This window comes from Setaria viridis, chromosome 5, assembly GCF_005286985.2.
Source record: "Setaria viridis chromosome 5, Setaria_viridis_v4.0, whole genome shotgun sequence".
NCBI lineage: Eukaryota > Viridiplantae > Streptophyta > Magnoliopsida > Poales > Poaceae > Setaria > Setaria viridis.
In genome coordinates, this window is record NC_048267.2 from 13,195,254 (window position 1) to 13,209,291 (window position 14,038).

A 14,038-nucleotide genomic window follows, 5' to 3' on the forward strand; every position below is an offset into this window, starting at 1 on the left:
TGACTATATTTTAGAAAACCTAAGTTACAACCGACATATTGCTTCGATAATTGCGACCGCCTCAGAAGGAATATGACAGCAGGTCCAGCTCCGTTGGAAAGCTTATGAGCTTTCCAACGAGTATTTACTCACCCCAATCCGACTTCATACAGAGGAGTTATGCTGTTTTTACTCTGAGTCTGTCTGGTGGGTCCAAACCGAGTCCGAACCGAATTAAACCCCTTCTATCTTTTGTCTTTGTGATTGTCTTCTATCTTTTCCGTCTCACTCACTCTACGTCTGATCTGTATGTGATATATAGTGAGATGGAAAGAGAAGGGGATCGATTCGCTCGTTGCTTAATTTGGAGATCAACCGAACAAATATGGAGATCAAAAAGATTGTATGTCTACCAACGCAATGCTTGAACAAATCTGCAAGATATGATGCCATTAAATTTGCACAATCAATCATTCATTAATTGTTTGTGCACATTAAACAATTTGCACGATCTGCAAGAGATGTGATAGGGTTTTGCCCAATTAATTTAGATGAAGGGATGGTTGTTCAAAACATTTCTTCCCCATTCTTCAGGCTACTGAATGTGGATTAGATTCACCAATGGGGTGCCAAAACAACAACAACAATATATCACGACCGTTCGACCAAAAACGCAGTGAATGAACCATGTTGCACTTGCTTGGAAAAAAAAAAGTCTTATATATGAGTATTAAAAGAAGCCACCATGCGAAATCCAGTTTCATAATGGCACGTTCCAAGTGCACAATTTTCTATCCAATGTCCAGTAGGGCGCCTTCTTGAAAGCTTCACATAAGAGTACATGCCTTTACACTACATAGCTTAATTAATATGGGAGCTGTAACCTTATGTTTTGTGTTCCATTCATCTATAATATCGAAGAGAAAATATACAACATTAGAAAACTCAGTAACACCAGATAACAACATCTGCAATATGGGATATACATGCACATAACACCTACAACAATCAATACTTGCGAGTGTTTTGCTCGTGTGCACTGTGCACCAAATCTGTAATGACCGGATGATGGATGGATGGAGGTTAGCCGAGGTGCTTGGTGTCGAGGATGGGCGGGTCGGCGAATGGCCCGTAGAGCCATCCCTTGGCGATGTGACCGTAGGAGGCCTCGGTGAGGTGGACGCCGTCCCAGCTCCAGTGGTTGGAGGGGTCGTCGCAGGCGTACGCCCCCGGGTCGCCGCACTTGGAGGTGAGGTTGAAGTTGTACTCGCCGACGCCCGGCGCCCCGCAGCACGCCCGCGGCGTCTGCCTCAGGAACCCTGCATGCGCATGGAACAGGCACGGGGATCGGTTCAGGCTCATCTATCATCCCAGGCTTTTAGCAACGGGGCCTGTGAATCTGTGATGCTCCTGTCGTCGTCAACAACTGGTGCATGTGTTACTGTGCATGTTTGTGCAGGTAGATAAGATTATCAGTACGGTGTTAGGAGTTGAATCTTTCGTCTCATTCCGACCGGCCGGCTTGCGCCATCTTCCCTATCAGCAGGAACCGTTCAAAGTCGTTGCCCCACATCGTCTCACAAGGAAACGTTATGCAAATTGTACACGATCAATCATTGATTGTTGTCTACTTCCACCCCGTCACTTGATTGATTAGTCTTCTACTGCTGTGACTTCATTTGACAACTTAATTTTGTGCTTGAAAAGTATATTAATGAATTACCCAATTTCTACTATGCGCTAAAGCTTTTCTATGTCTAGTTGGAGTAGCTTTGAAGCTTGCAAATTATCAGTTGAAAGAGTCTGCTTAATTAACAACGAGCTTCATCAACCCAGACAGATTAATTAAGCAGGCGAAAGGCTGACCGTATTTCTCGGCGTGGAGGACGAACTGGATGGCCGGCGTGTAGTAGTCGGCGTAGACGATGCGCACGCCGGGGTGCTTGGCCCGGAGCTGCTCGATCCTGCGCTGCAGCGCCGCGTTGTGCACCCACGACAGCGTGTTGAGCTCCTTGATGCAGCCGGTCCGGCCGCCGTACATCCCCGGCGGCTTCGGGAACATGGACAGGTACATCGGGAAGCAGCCGGTGGGCATCGTCCCCGGCACCACCAGGTCCACGGCGCCCTCCGCGATCAGCTTCTCGACACCCCGGCCGATGGAGTCGACGATGTGCGGGACCAGGGCGTGCACCTCCGATAGCGGCCGGAACGCGAACAGCGTCGAGCCGTAGTCGTTGCCGCCGAACTCGCCCACGATGAACAGCGACCGCCGGAAAAGGTCACGGCACTCTGACAGAGATGATCAAGAAGTAATCATCGTATACTATACTACTACGAAGAATTAATTGAGATGCATCACGCTAGCTATTCAATGCAAGAAAATGAACCTTGCGGGGAGCTGCAGATTTTGGGCTTCATGTCCTGGAACCACTTGATCTGAGTGTGCAAGGATCCCGAGCTCCACACGGCGTGCCCGAGGCCGCGCTCCTGGAAGAAGGACAAGTCCAGCGACGTGGCGCCCGTGATGGCGAAGTTGGCGCCGCGGTGGAACGTCGCGTTCTTCGCCTTGGACGGCGGCAGCAACGGCAGCCCGAGTTCCTGCGCTGCTCAGAGATGCAGAGATCGAACACGATTCAGAACGGCCGCTGCTAACTTTGTGAGTGACAAATGACAATCGCACGAGAGCCTACCGATGAAGTCGACGACGACGCGGCCGTCGGAGACGCGGCCGGTGGGGTAGCCGAAGTAGGTCATGCCGTAGGGCAGCCGCGCCGTGGCGAGGTAGTCGGGGATGCCGTCCACGCAGAGATTGCCGGCGTCCGTCAGGGAGTCGCCGAAGTTGAAGACGGCCGCGTACTCCCGCGCCACGGCCGCCGGCGGCCCCGCGTGCGCGAGGAGGACCAAGCACAGCAGCAGCCGGCACCTCATGATCGAGCGCGCTCCCTAGTCCCTACCCGCCGAGATGGTGCCTCGCGCGCGCGACGCCGCTGCCAGAACGGGGAAGGGAGGCTCCGCTTGTTGCCTCGCCGCCTGCTTGTTCGCTCGTTTAAATTCTCATCGTGCCCGTCATCGGTCGTATGGTTTGGTTAAATTAACGTGGAAAAGGCAAGATTACTACTAGTTCGACGGTTTGATTAAGTCCTAGCTCAGACATCAACGAGGGGAAATTTGAGCGATGTCAATAAGGTCTAACATAAGTCACGCGAAATGACAGCATCGATTTCATCTTATTTTTTCATTTAGAAATAAGCTTTTTTTCCCCTTACATCAATGGAAGAATATACATTGGCTGGCTACGGTTACCAAAAAAAAAATGAAAGAGATTGAAGCCCAGCTTGACTAAACTTTGGCAAACTAATGACGTGTATTTATGCCCTGCAGCGTATACATTAATGGAAATATAAGCATTCTTATTATTACACTACACCAATGGAAGAATATACAATGGATGGCTATGGCAGCCAGTTTTTTTTTTCCTAATACTGTAGGCCCTACCTACTCTACATTGCAATCTGAATAAACTATGTGGCAATAGCATAATCTTGATTGCCACGCATCAATTGAGCAAAACATGGCGAACAAACGAAAGAATCTGGCTGAATCTTTGGGAAAAAATGGCCGGCCTTTGGCGTCTGTAAGCAGTTAGTCTCAGTCCTTGTGAGCTGTGAGGTGGTTTACTCTTCTAGTTCATGTATCCACGACAGTTAGGAGCTCTGCACAGGCATGGAACCTTGCAATCTTCCGACTCGTCAGGGTCAAACAAGTAGTCATACCTGCGCATGTAAGACAAGATGGCAGTGTCTTTCAGGATTTCATGTTAATTAAACAGTAAAACTCGTGTACATCACAAAAATGGCAGGTTGAGGAAAAAGCATTACGTCAGTTCTTCTCCGGCAGAGACATCTCTCTTGGCAATAAGAATGATCTGGTTCCTGTCGTCACTGACACTCATGATCCTAGCATAGCAATTAGGCATACACTGCAAGGGTGAAAAGAAAATCAGGTTGTCATTTTGGTGGGCTGCTGCATATGGCAAGAAGATTTGAATATGAAGTATGAAGGTTTACCGAGTGATTAATTAGACGTGCTATGTTTCCTTTCTCTGTTGCATCAATCACAACATCTTCACTTATCTTGAAGAGCTGAAGCACATAAGAAAAAAGAAGTCAATGCGACATGCCAGGAAAACAAATGATCACAAATGCAAAGAAAAGGATATCATGTATTTAAGGTTATCTTAAGAGTAATTCATGCACCAGGAGAATAGTGCTTCGAATATTTAATTGCAGAACAAATATATACTACACCACAAGAATATGGAGTTGCCATTTCAAATGAGAAGCCAATGAAAGCAGTAGAGGCCAAATAAACCTTAAAACATGGTGACATTGTGTCCTAGGACAGCATTTGTGGACCAAATAAAGCACTAGAGGGTCATAGAAGATAAGCACAATGAATGTAACTCACATAGCAATCTTTTTTTTCTCTATGGTATCGTGCTTCCCTCAAGTCAGCAACACTTCGTCTAACTTGTTCACCACGATATTCAATAACCTGTCACAGTATTGATTAGCTGACCGATTAATAATGAACTCCACACTAATAGATGTGCAGTAAATGTAGCTGAAGTAATTCTAGAAAATAGGCATGCAGTTAAAATTGTAGCGCAGAAGCAAATGTTTAAATCATCTGCAACAGCATATGTGGAAACCAATAGTATTATTTGTTGAGAGAGATTGGATTTTTTTTTCTGGAGTGGTATTAAGTAGTTTATTTTGGGGAAGAGTAAACTGAGGATACAATTCAACTCAATGAGGGACCTGTTTGGGAAGGTTTTATTTGGATCATCACCCTAGAATATCCAGATTACTGAAAATAACACCAAGACCCAAGCCCTCTACCCAATAATAATAAATAAATAAATAAACAGCCCTTAAGAGATACTACCTCCGTTCTCAAACATGTAATGTTTAGGACAAGCTAAATAGTTCATTTTATGTCACATATTTAAGAACAGGAGTATTACGCGACTGGATATAGTAAAATTTTCTGTAATCTTGTGCAACAGATAATCAATATTAATTAGAGGGAATAAAAGCTTGCTGATTACATGGCATCTGTTGTCTAGAAACATGAAGAAATTTACATGGACACCTAACCAACCTATTGCTGTTTTCTTATGTTTTCAGTCCACATCAATATATGTCCATGCATGCTCTTGGACATTACCATCATAGATGTACATAACAAACTAAATAGGTCAGCAATGCAAATACTTAACACAGATAACTCAGTGCAGGTTGACATTTTATACCATTTGCCCCTCCTGAATATTCCTAGCAGCGAATAGACCCCATCCATGTATTCCAGATAGACCACAGGAGACCCTCTTGTTTTCAGTTTTCTGCAACCATCAAACAGTTTGTTTATCAGTGTGCTAACACAACTTTGTATAGTATGAACAGCAGCACTCGGAAACTTAACCTGTAAATAACAAAGCCGTTCTTTGAACGTTGAGAAAGATTGATCGTCCTTATGATCCTGTTAACAAGGGAATATGGTGAATAAATGTGTCTGTTTGATAGTTGCTAAAGAGAAGAAAGTGCTAGTACTTAAAACGAGAAGGTTACCATGCACGCATTAAGGCCATCAATAAAATCCTGGGAATGGTGTCGAGGTCCCATTATCCGGTGGGCAATAGCCTCTCGTGGTTCTTTCTGAAAAAATCCAGATATCTTAGTAGTTAGTATTCAGTACAGTAGAACTAAAGGCTTAACATCAAGAAAACAAATATGAGATCTAGACAAAGATCCATAGGATACGACAAATAGTAACTAAACTGAAACAAGTCAATCACAAGATAACTATAAATTGACAGTAATATGCTGAATGATAAGAAAGCATGTGTGATACAAGAAAAATGTAATTGATCCTGATGCTAGAGAACCCATTGTTCCAGATACAAGCAGTTTACAAAACTAATTGTACTCATTCTTGAACTATCAAATTCATCCATGAAAATAAGCACCATCTTTTCTCCAAAATTAGGACTAATGAAAAATAATTAATTAAGTACAATAAACAGATGCAAGAAAACTACCTTGTATTTCAATATTTCATAGGCCAGACACCTTGCGGCTAGACAGTCAGAAACTTTAGCAGGAAGCACCTTCTCCTGGTGATTTTCCTTCCTGACAAGTCTTGTAGCTGTCTGTTTCTCACCATCTTGGAGAAAAAATTTGGTAGAGAACACTCCTTCAGGTGTCTTTACAATTAACACATTGTCTCGGTCGGGAGTACTACAGAGGGGAAACAACTGCACGTCAGGCGTCAACCACATAAATTCGTGGAAATTGCTACTGGGTAAATTGCCACTTTCACAAATAACAAGTCAAGATAAATGAATTGGAATTTGTTTCAAGATCCTCTAAACCTCGTGGATCTGAAAAAACATTGATTTCATATGTTTCACTTATAATAAGGTCAATATGAAAAGCGTTAAAAAGTACATCTACATAAGGGTCATGACCCTATATTAGAATTATTTTTTATATAAAAAAAGAGAAAGGAACTACTAGGTGAACTGATATAATTTGACCAGAACGAAAAGAGAAACTAGGATTAAAAAGAAAATATTACCTGTGAAAACTACAGTAGGAAACCATTTTCGTAATGTGCCTGCCATTTCTTTCAGAATATTGCAACTACAAGAATAAAAAAAGACAGTTTAACTATCTTTAAATATGGATAGTGAGCAAATAATTCCAATTAGCACATCAAACATGGAAAGTTTAAAGAAAATGTACATGTCATGATTAGATTACAGTATATACCATATGCACTGGAACTATTTGGGCAATAATACAAATGAAAATGCAAAAAGGTAGATTTTCCATATAACAAAATAATGCTGATTAACTAGCACTACACAGCTGCGAAGATTATCTGATAATGAAATAAGATCAACCTAGTAAGTGGTCAGTGCTAGAAAACTGTGCATCATAAAACTGATAATGAGTGTATTGCTTTAGGGCTTTGCACTGGTTAAAATAATGAAAAAGAGAGAGCAAACAATTTTCCATAAAAAATATCAAATACAAAATGTGAAGCATTCAACCTCCATGCGATATCCAGCCCTCGATGCACACATTGAGTGGTAATACGTAGAGCACTTGTAGCATTGGGTGCAGGCACCATGCATTTGCTTGCATATAACACATGTCTGCATTTAACATGAAGACAAATGTTAACAAAGATTAAGTGAAATTTGAACAGGAAACTCATAAATTTAACATCTTGGAGGCAATTGTGAAAATATCAAACTGTGTAATTTGCTTTCTGGCAAAGCAGGGAATATCCTTGATCCAAAAAAATTGTGAAAAAGTCAATAAAAAATCTCAACCTTCTTAAAGTACTCTGCAGGAATATTCAATATTCCCATAGCTGGCTCCATTGTCTCCTCAACTGGAAAAGAGACTTTAGGTTGAAACCAGGCACATGTAACATGAACCCACAGTCCATCAATATCTGTTGGCTTGAGAGCACCCCCTGGATAATGGAAAAAAAAGGTATACAAGTCATTAGCCTGAAACAATATAACAGACAGGACACTTGGAGCTTAAAGCATCAATAGTTAAACGAAAGGTAATAAGTTTTTATTTTAGCATGGTATAAGTGTCACTAAAACACCAGCAACAATGAGATCATTTGAAAAAAATAATGGTTGATGAAACTATGGAGCACATGTAGCAAAATAGGAAACTGTATTGTGGGCTACAAATTGCAATAATAACAATACCTTTGATAGGACATAGGCAGCATTCTCTTTTCCGTTGGGGGGATTCACAAGCTCGACAAAGCCATGTTGTAAGATCTTGCACAGCTCGTGCTCCATAGCACTCTTGGTGTACAGCTATTTGGCATCTGAACAAATAAGCATTGGAGTGGTAATTCAGTAAATTAGCAGTCAAACATTTACATAAAGGCCATCTTAAAACATATAATGAGATATAAAATCATAAACAAAGCCAGGACACCAAGAATACCTGTTGCAAATGATAATTTTATTGTAGTCCCAATCCTCAACCCATCGGCAAACAGCACACCGTTCAGTTGTCCATTTAGCACAGACAGGACTGTAAGCATTAGCTGCAGACATCAAGGCAATCAATTGCATGAGCTCATGCTACAACTGCCAGCTACACAACCCAACATAACTCAAGCAACAATGTACCTTGCAATTGTAGCAACTCTTCTTTCTTAATGCCTGGGGTTGAGGACTTTGAAGTTCCACAGGGAATATCATCCAGCTGGAGGTGGTAATTATAAATTGGAAGAGATGAATCATGTGCCAATTTTAAGGTTATTTGATTTTAAAAAGTTAATGAAGGTCTAATGGGCTTACCAAATTAATGAGTGGCTCGCCAGTGCTCTTGAGTTTAATACTCATCTTCCAATTCTTTTTCCTTGAGCCAGTATGTTTCTCCCACTCATTCAGACTCATCATCCTTTCCTTGCAAGACTTACATTTACATAGCATCCTGCCAGCAGTAAATTAACTCAAATCAGCTTACAGATAGTAGTTTGTGGAATCAGAGAAACACGCGGACTGCTAATAATCGAGAATTGCTTGATATTTCTGGTATATACTCAACATAACAGCAGCAATGATCCTTTAGAGGTGAGTGTTACAATAAGAACATCACATAACAAATAATCTAAGCCTACGTTATTAGCCCACAGGCCAGTTATCATGCACAATTGAGCGATCTAAACTAGAAATATACTGCTCCAAGAATGAATAGTGTTCTGCACTGAGAGCGGAATTGAGCAAACTAAAACACAGTAAAACTAGATGGAGTACTAACAATTAGCAGATTTAAACTAAAATACTTACATGTGCTTCTCAGGTACATACAGTGCCTCCTCCCCGTTGCAACAAACTGGTATCATTCCGGTCAGTTTTTCCTTTGAAGTGCTAGCACATCTGTGCAGAAACACATTAGATGTTGACATGCTTATTTATTCAAGTAGCATTGTATCCATTGGTCATAAGAGCAGTAAATGACTTACTCTGAACTGTTTGAAGCATTCATTTTTTCAGTTGCTACCACTGGTTTGCGTTTTGATTTGCAGTCCGGACAGAAATAATCAGCATTTTCTAAATCCTGTGACATAAGGAAGAGTCAGTGAAGGATATTCGTAGAATAATTGCATATCAAGCAGTAAGGACATTAAATATTAGCATAAGAACAAGGTGAAAAAATAACCTCCATGTTGTTGCATGTCAGGTCACATTCAACATGAACCCAAATCTGGCACTCATCACAACAAACCTAGAAAGAATGTGCCTTGCAGGTCAGCACAAAGAAAATTCAAAAGGACATACGCAACCAAAACATGTATTCTTCTAAGCTCTTACCCAGTTTCCACCATCTGTGTGGTGCCAAATTTTCCTGCATATGCCACAGTACTGTTTCGACTGCAATAGCTGCAGAGAAGTAAATCTTATACACATAAGTCACCAAAAGGAAGGAACACCTGAAAGGTAAGAAGTATCTCACAACTCAAACGGCTAGCCACATACCTTTTCACAGTGTTTACAAAGCAGCTGCTCACCCTCTTGCTTCTTTTTCCTGGAAACCTTGGATGGTAGGCGATTACCGCAGCTATCACAGCATGGTGCTGATTTACCAACAACCTGCAATTCAACAAGTTACATTGCAGCCAGCTCAAAAGATGTGTCAAGGGAAGTAGCTTCATGCTCAACTTGTAAAATTTCACTGTATTCAGTTACCTGAGCTTCGGATTGGCACTCCTGCTCGTTATTTGAAGCAGCCTCTTCCTGAAAGCCATTAGGGTCAGACTGGACATTGACAGACTTTTGCGGTGAGCACACCCCATCCATTTCGATATCAAAAAAGCCACTTTCAGCAAGGAAAGCTTCTTCAATTGCTGCACGGAATTTACTTGGTCTGAGCTTATACAGAGGTTGTCCTTGAAACCTGACAGAACAGAGGAGCCTCAGACGCAGCCACCAAGTTAAGAGTACAATGTTCAAATCCAAATTCCAGAATTTTACCTGTCTAGGTAATCTACAAAGGGAAAGATCATCCCTTGCTTAACCCATCCATAGTCCTGCAAAGGGATCAAGCAGGGTAAGGCCAACGCAAACGGAAGAACATAACGGAACAGTTTGGCTCGAGCATTTAGTGCTCTATTTCAGTTGCATCCGATGGCATTTTGCAGAAGTTCTAAATTTAACTTCTTTGGTTGTATTTTGTATCTTAATAAAGGGCTTAAGCAAGAAATGGTTAGTTACCCTGTTATGCCCACCACCGGAGTAACCGAAGAACATGACGCAGAGTGCGTCAGCAACACAGGAGTTAAGCACGACCTCCGGGGCATGCAGAAGCGGGTCAATCACCAGCGCAGGCCACGCTGGGCACTTCTTCCCCGACTTCGCCCACACGACATCCCCAAGCACGAAATCCTCGGGCCAGTACAAATCCTCTTTCTTTTCGATGACGTCCCTCTTGGGCTTGCACTCCACCACCGCAGGCCTCCCCTCCAGCCGGCCATTGCCAGCAGCGCCGCCGTCCGAGCCGGCATTGCTCACGGACGTGAGCACACTGCCGCTGGCAGCACCCCCACAGCTGCCGCTCTTGTTTATATTCCGGCACGCCCGGTACACCTCGGCATCGGGCGCCGGCAGCTCGGGCGTCCACACGGCGGTCTCCACGGGGCCAAAGGAGCCACCTTTGGCCTCGGCCACGCGCACCTCCACGTCGTACACCTCCCCATCCCTATCCTCCCCCTCCCCGGACGGCGCGGGCGAGGGGGCCACGACCGCCGCGTGCTTCTTGGCGGGCGGCAGGGCCGATTCCTTGAACCGCGACGGGGCAACGCGGTCGCGGCGGCGCTTGGTGGGCGGCATGGTAACGGCGGCGGGGCCCGGCTCCCCCTCGCCCGGGTCGGTGGCGGTGCAGCGCTTGAGCGGGATGCGGGACGCGGGCATGGCACCAGCACCACCGGCGGTGAGAGGGGCTAGGGCATGGGAAACCCTAGAATCTGGAATCGGGCGGGCGAATTGGGCGCGGGTGGGGATCGACGCGGGTAGGGTTCCGCCTTCCGCGAGCGCCGAGTCGGGATTTAAGCGCGGGGGGATTCGAGCAGGGGATTGGGGGATTTGGAGATTTGCGGGGGGCGGCGGGGTGGGAGGGGTAGACGAGGCGCCGACGCGGGGCCGAAAAAATTGGGTTCCCTCCGAGTGTCCGGCTCCGAGGGATTGGGGGTTTTGAAAATTTCGAACGCGATGCCGATGGTCGAGGGGAGGCGAGGTGTGGTGAGGTGAGGAAGACGAGGGACTCGGCGGCGCGGGGGGTGAGGCTTATTGAGTGAAGCGAGGCGAGGCGCGGCCAGGTGGGGCCGAGGGAAGGAAAAGGTTTTCGCGCGGATCTGGATCCGGAGCGGGCTCGGCTCCTCTACTCAACGCGCCTATTTTCGTTTTCGGCTTCGGTTCGACCTGGATAAGGTGTTGGTCACATGTTTGGATGTGCCAGGTACGCAACAGGTAGTACGGCCATCAGAAAAGATTTGTAGATGCTCTTTTGCTGTAACAGTTATAGACTAATTACAAAATTAATTGCACAGATGAAACTAATTTGCGAGACGAATCTATTAAGCCTAATTAGTCCATGATTTGACAATATGATGCTACAGTAAAATGTGCTAATGATGGATTAATTAGGCTTAATAGATTCGTCTCGTGAATTAGCCTCCATTTGTGTAATTAGTTTTATAATTAGCTCACGTTTAGTCCTCCTAATTAGCCTCCGAATATTTGATGTGACATGAATTTTAGTCCGGATTAAAGATCCAAACACCCCTAAACTTTGCGTCGAGCTCAAGAGGGTACACTGGTATCTGCCCCTAATCTTGATGGCATGAGTCTGAGTGCAAAGATCAGTTCTGAGTTTAAAGATGGTTTCGTGGTGGGTTATGACAAGCGAATTGTGGTTAAAATTTTGTGTTACCATGGCGCACGTGCGTTGTTATAGCTCAATCAGCCTCGCATTTAAATCCATCCATGATGATTTGTCGATAGATGTGGTATGCTCGCGGTGACAATCTCGGTCTCGGAATTTCAATTCCACAATCATCCGTTAGAATATGCTCTATTTGCACGTGCATTTTCCACGTGTACAGACCCCCACCCCCACGTGTTTCCTTAATATTGAAACTCTAGTTCCGCAGTCGATCATAAAAGAACGGTCTATTTATAGCATTTAAATCCACCCGTGACGATTTGTCGACATTATGGCATTGCTCACGGTGGCAATCTTGATCCCGAAATTCTGATTCCGTGATCGCCCGTTAGGAAACGCTCTATTGTGCACTTTCCAACGTGTTCCCTTAGTTGCATTATGTATACGTTTTGAGTTCAGCGAAGGATTTGGGTTATTATAAACGATTTGCAGTTAGGATTCAATTTCACCTGTGGCGCATGTGTGTTGTGGCGCATGTGTGTCGTTGTAGCTCGTCTCAGCTTTTAAATCCATCCATGATGATCTATTAACAATATGCATTCTCATGATAGAAATGCTCTATTTATAAATACTTCAACCGTGCTCTTTTCACGTGCACAAACCTCATAACTACCAATGTTATGCGTCCATAGATGCTTTGGTTTTCATTTCCCAATCATTCTCTTGTCTTCCGGTCCTTTTCTCTCTCTCTTTTTCCCCTTATTTCTTCACAAAAGTACTAAATTTTTTATTTGTAAATATTTCTTAATTATTTTTTTTAAAATTATATAACTAAAAATATTTAACAAAGTTCAATATATATTTTTTTAAAAATTTATAGAAAAAATTATTGACTAAGTTTTTTCTGAATTCGAAAATCAACATTAATAACATTTTTCCTCGAAAGTTATATAATTCTAAATTCCCGTCGATTCTCTCGGTGACTTCAGAGTTCGTTTCGTGTCAGATTGTGTTGCTAGCCCTGATGGCGGAGCCGCCGAAGCCCGAGATGACGGAGGAGGCCAAGATGGACCTGCTCGAGGACGATGACGAGTTCGAGAAATTCGAGATCAACCAAGGTATCGATCCGCATCAAATCCGCCCCTTCTCCTTCTTCTTGCTGTCGATGTGCTGGTAGGATCTGGCTAGGGTTCATGACGTAGTAGCTCAGCTCGGGTTTGCTGTGTGTTGGTGGAAGGGTTGGGGCCGTGAGATATATGGTTGTGAAATTGTTGGGTGTTATTCGTCTTGTAGATTTTGCAAGTGACTGACCTGTTGCTTAGTCAGCAATTGAAAATTGATCATGTGAGTCCTGTAAAATACTCTTAACATCTGTGGTTAACATGCTGGTCCAAAATTGGGCAATGTAGCTAGGCTTGCTCTTGCCTGTGCTGATGTGTGTAATAGAGATTCCCCGTAGTTAGGGGATTCCATTTGACAATTCGAGATCTTTGAGCTAGACAATTTTTTGGGTTACCAGGTTAAGTCAATTTGAATATGACCTTTTGTTTGTGCATTATGGGCAGCCTTGCTCTTGCTTAATAGAGATTCCGTCTAGCTAGGTCCCGCGGAATTCCATTTGGCAATTCGAGGTCTTTGAGCTAGACAATATTTTGGACATTCAATTCGAATTCGATGCGTGTAAAAGAGATTGTAGGCTTGCTCTTGTCTGCATTGATGCGTGTAAAAGAGATTGTAGGCTTGCTCTTGTCTGCATTGATGCGTGTAAAAGAGATTCCGCCTAATCAGGGAATTTCATCCAGCGTTTTTAGTTCCGGTCATTTTTTGACCCGGAAATAAAGGGTCTTTAGTCCCGGGTCAAACGGCCACCACCGATAGATACCAATGACGGAAGTTTTAGTCCCGGTTGGTAATATCAATCGGGACTAAAGAGACTCTTTAGTCCCGATTGTAGCGGCTAATGGGACGAGGGAAATCTGGTGGGGCGTTTAGTCTCGGTTGGTAATTCCAACCAGGACTAAAGGGGGGGCTTTTAGTCAGTTGGTGTTACCAACTGGGACTAAACACATCGT

At 43.8% G+C, this 14,038-nt stretch overlaps 2 protein-coding genes across 2 annotated transcripts; both read right to left on the reverse strand.

The window, feature by feature from the left end:
* Window positions 1-821: 821 nt before the first annotated feature.
* LOC117857482 (GDSL esterase/lipase At5g45910) lies at window positions 822-3,172 on the reverse strand. Its single transcript, XM_034740160.2, has 4 exons — window positions 2,670-3,172; window positions 2,367-2,582; window positions 1,846-2,268; window positions 822-1,298 (listed from the first exon to the last, which is right to left on the reverse strand). The coding sequence occupies exons 1-4, from the start codon at window positions 2,905-2,907 to the stop codon at window positions 1,063-1,065; spliced, it is 1,113 nt and encodes a 370-aa protein (XP_034596051.1). The 5' UTR covers window positions 2,908-3,172; the 3' UTR covers window positions 822-1,062.
* A 147-nt stretch (window positions 3,173-3,319) lies between these two features.
* Window positions 3,320-11,344, reverse strand: LOC117856238 (histone-lysine N-methyltransferase ATX4). The gene is made up of 23 exons (XM_034738646.2): window positions 10,301-11,344; window positions 10,061-10,116; window positions 9,776-9,983; window positions 9,566-9,679; window positions 9,401-9,469; window positions 9,249-9,314; window positions 9,052-9,146; window positions 8,876-8,965; window positions 8,384-8,519; window positions 8,213-8,288; window positions 8,025-8,127; window positions 7,778-7,902; window positions 7,382-7,527; window positions 7,097-7,201; window positions 6,619-6,683; window positions 6,080-6,278; window positions 5,610-5,696; window positions 5,464-5,520; window positions 5,294-5,383; window positions 4,447-4,533; window positions 4,047-4,121; window positions 3,858-3,958; window positions 3,320-3,752 (listed from the first exon to the last, which is right to left on the reverse strand). Exons 1-23 carry the CDS (start codon window positions 10,994-10,996, stop codon window positions 3,662-3,664), a joined length of 2,937 nt encoding a protein of 978 aa, XP_034594537.2. The 5' UTR covers window positions 10,997-11,344; the 3' UTR covers window positions 3,320-3,661.
* Between the last annotated feature and the right edge of the window lie 2,694 nt (window positions 11,345-14,038).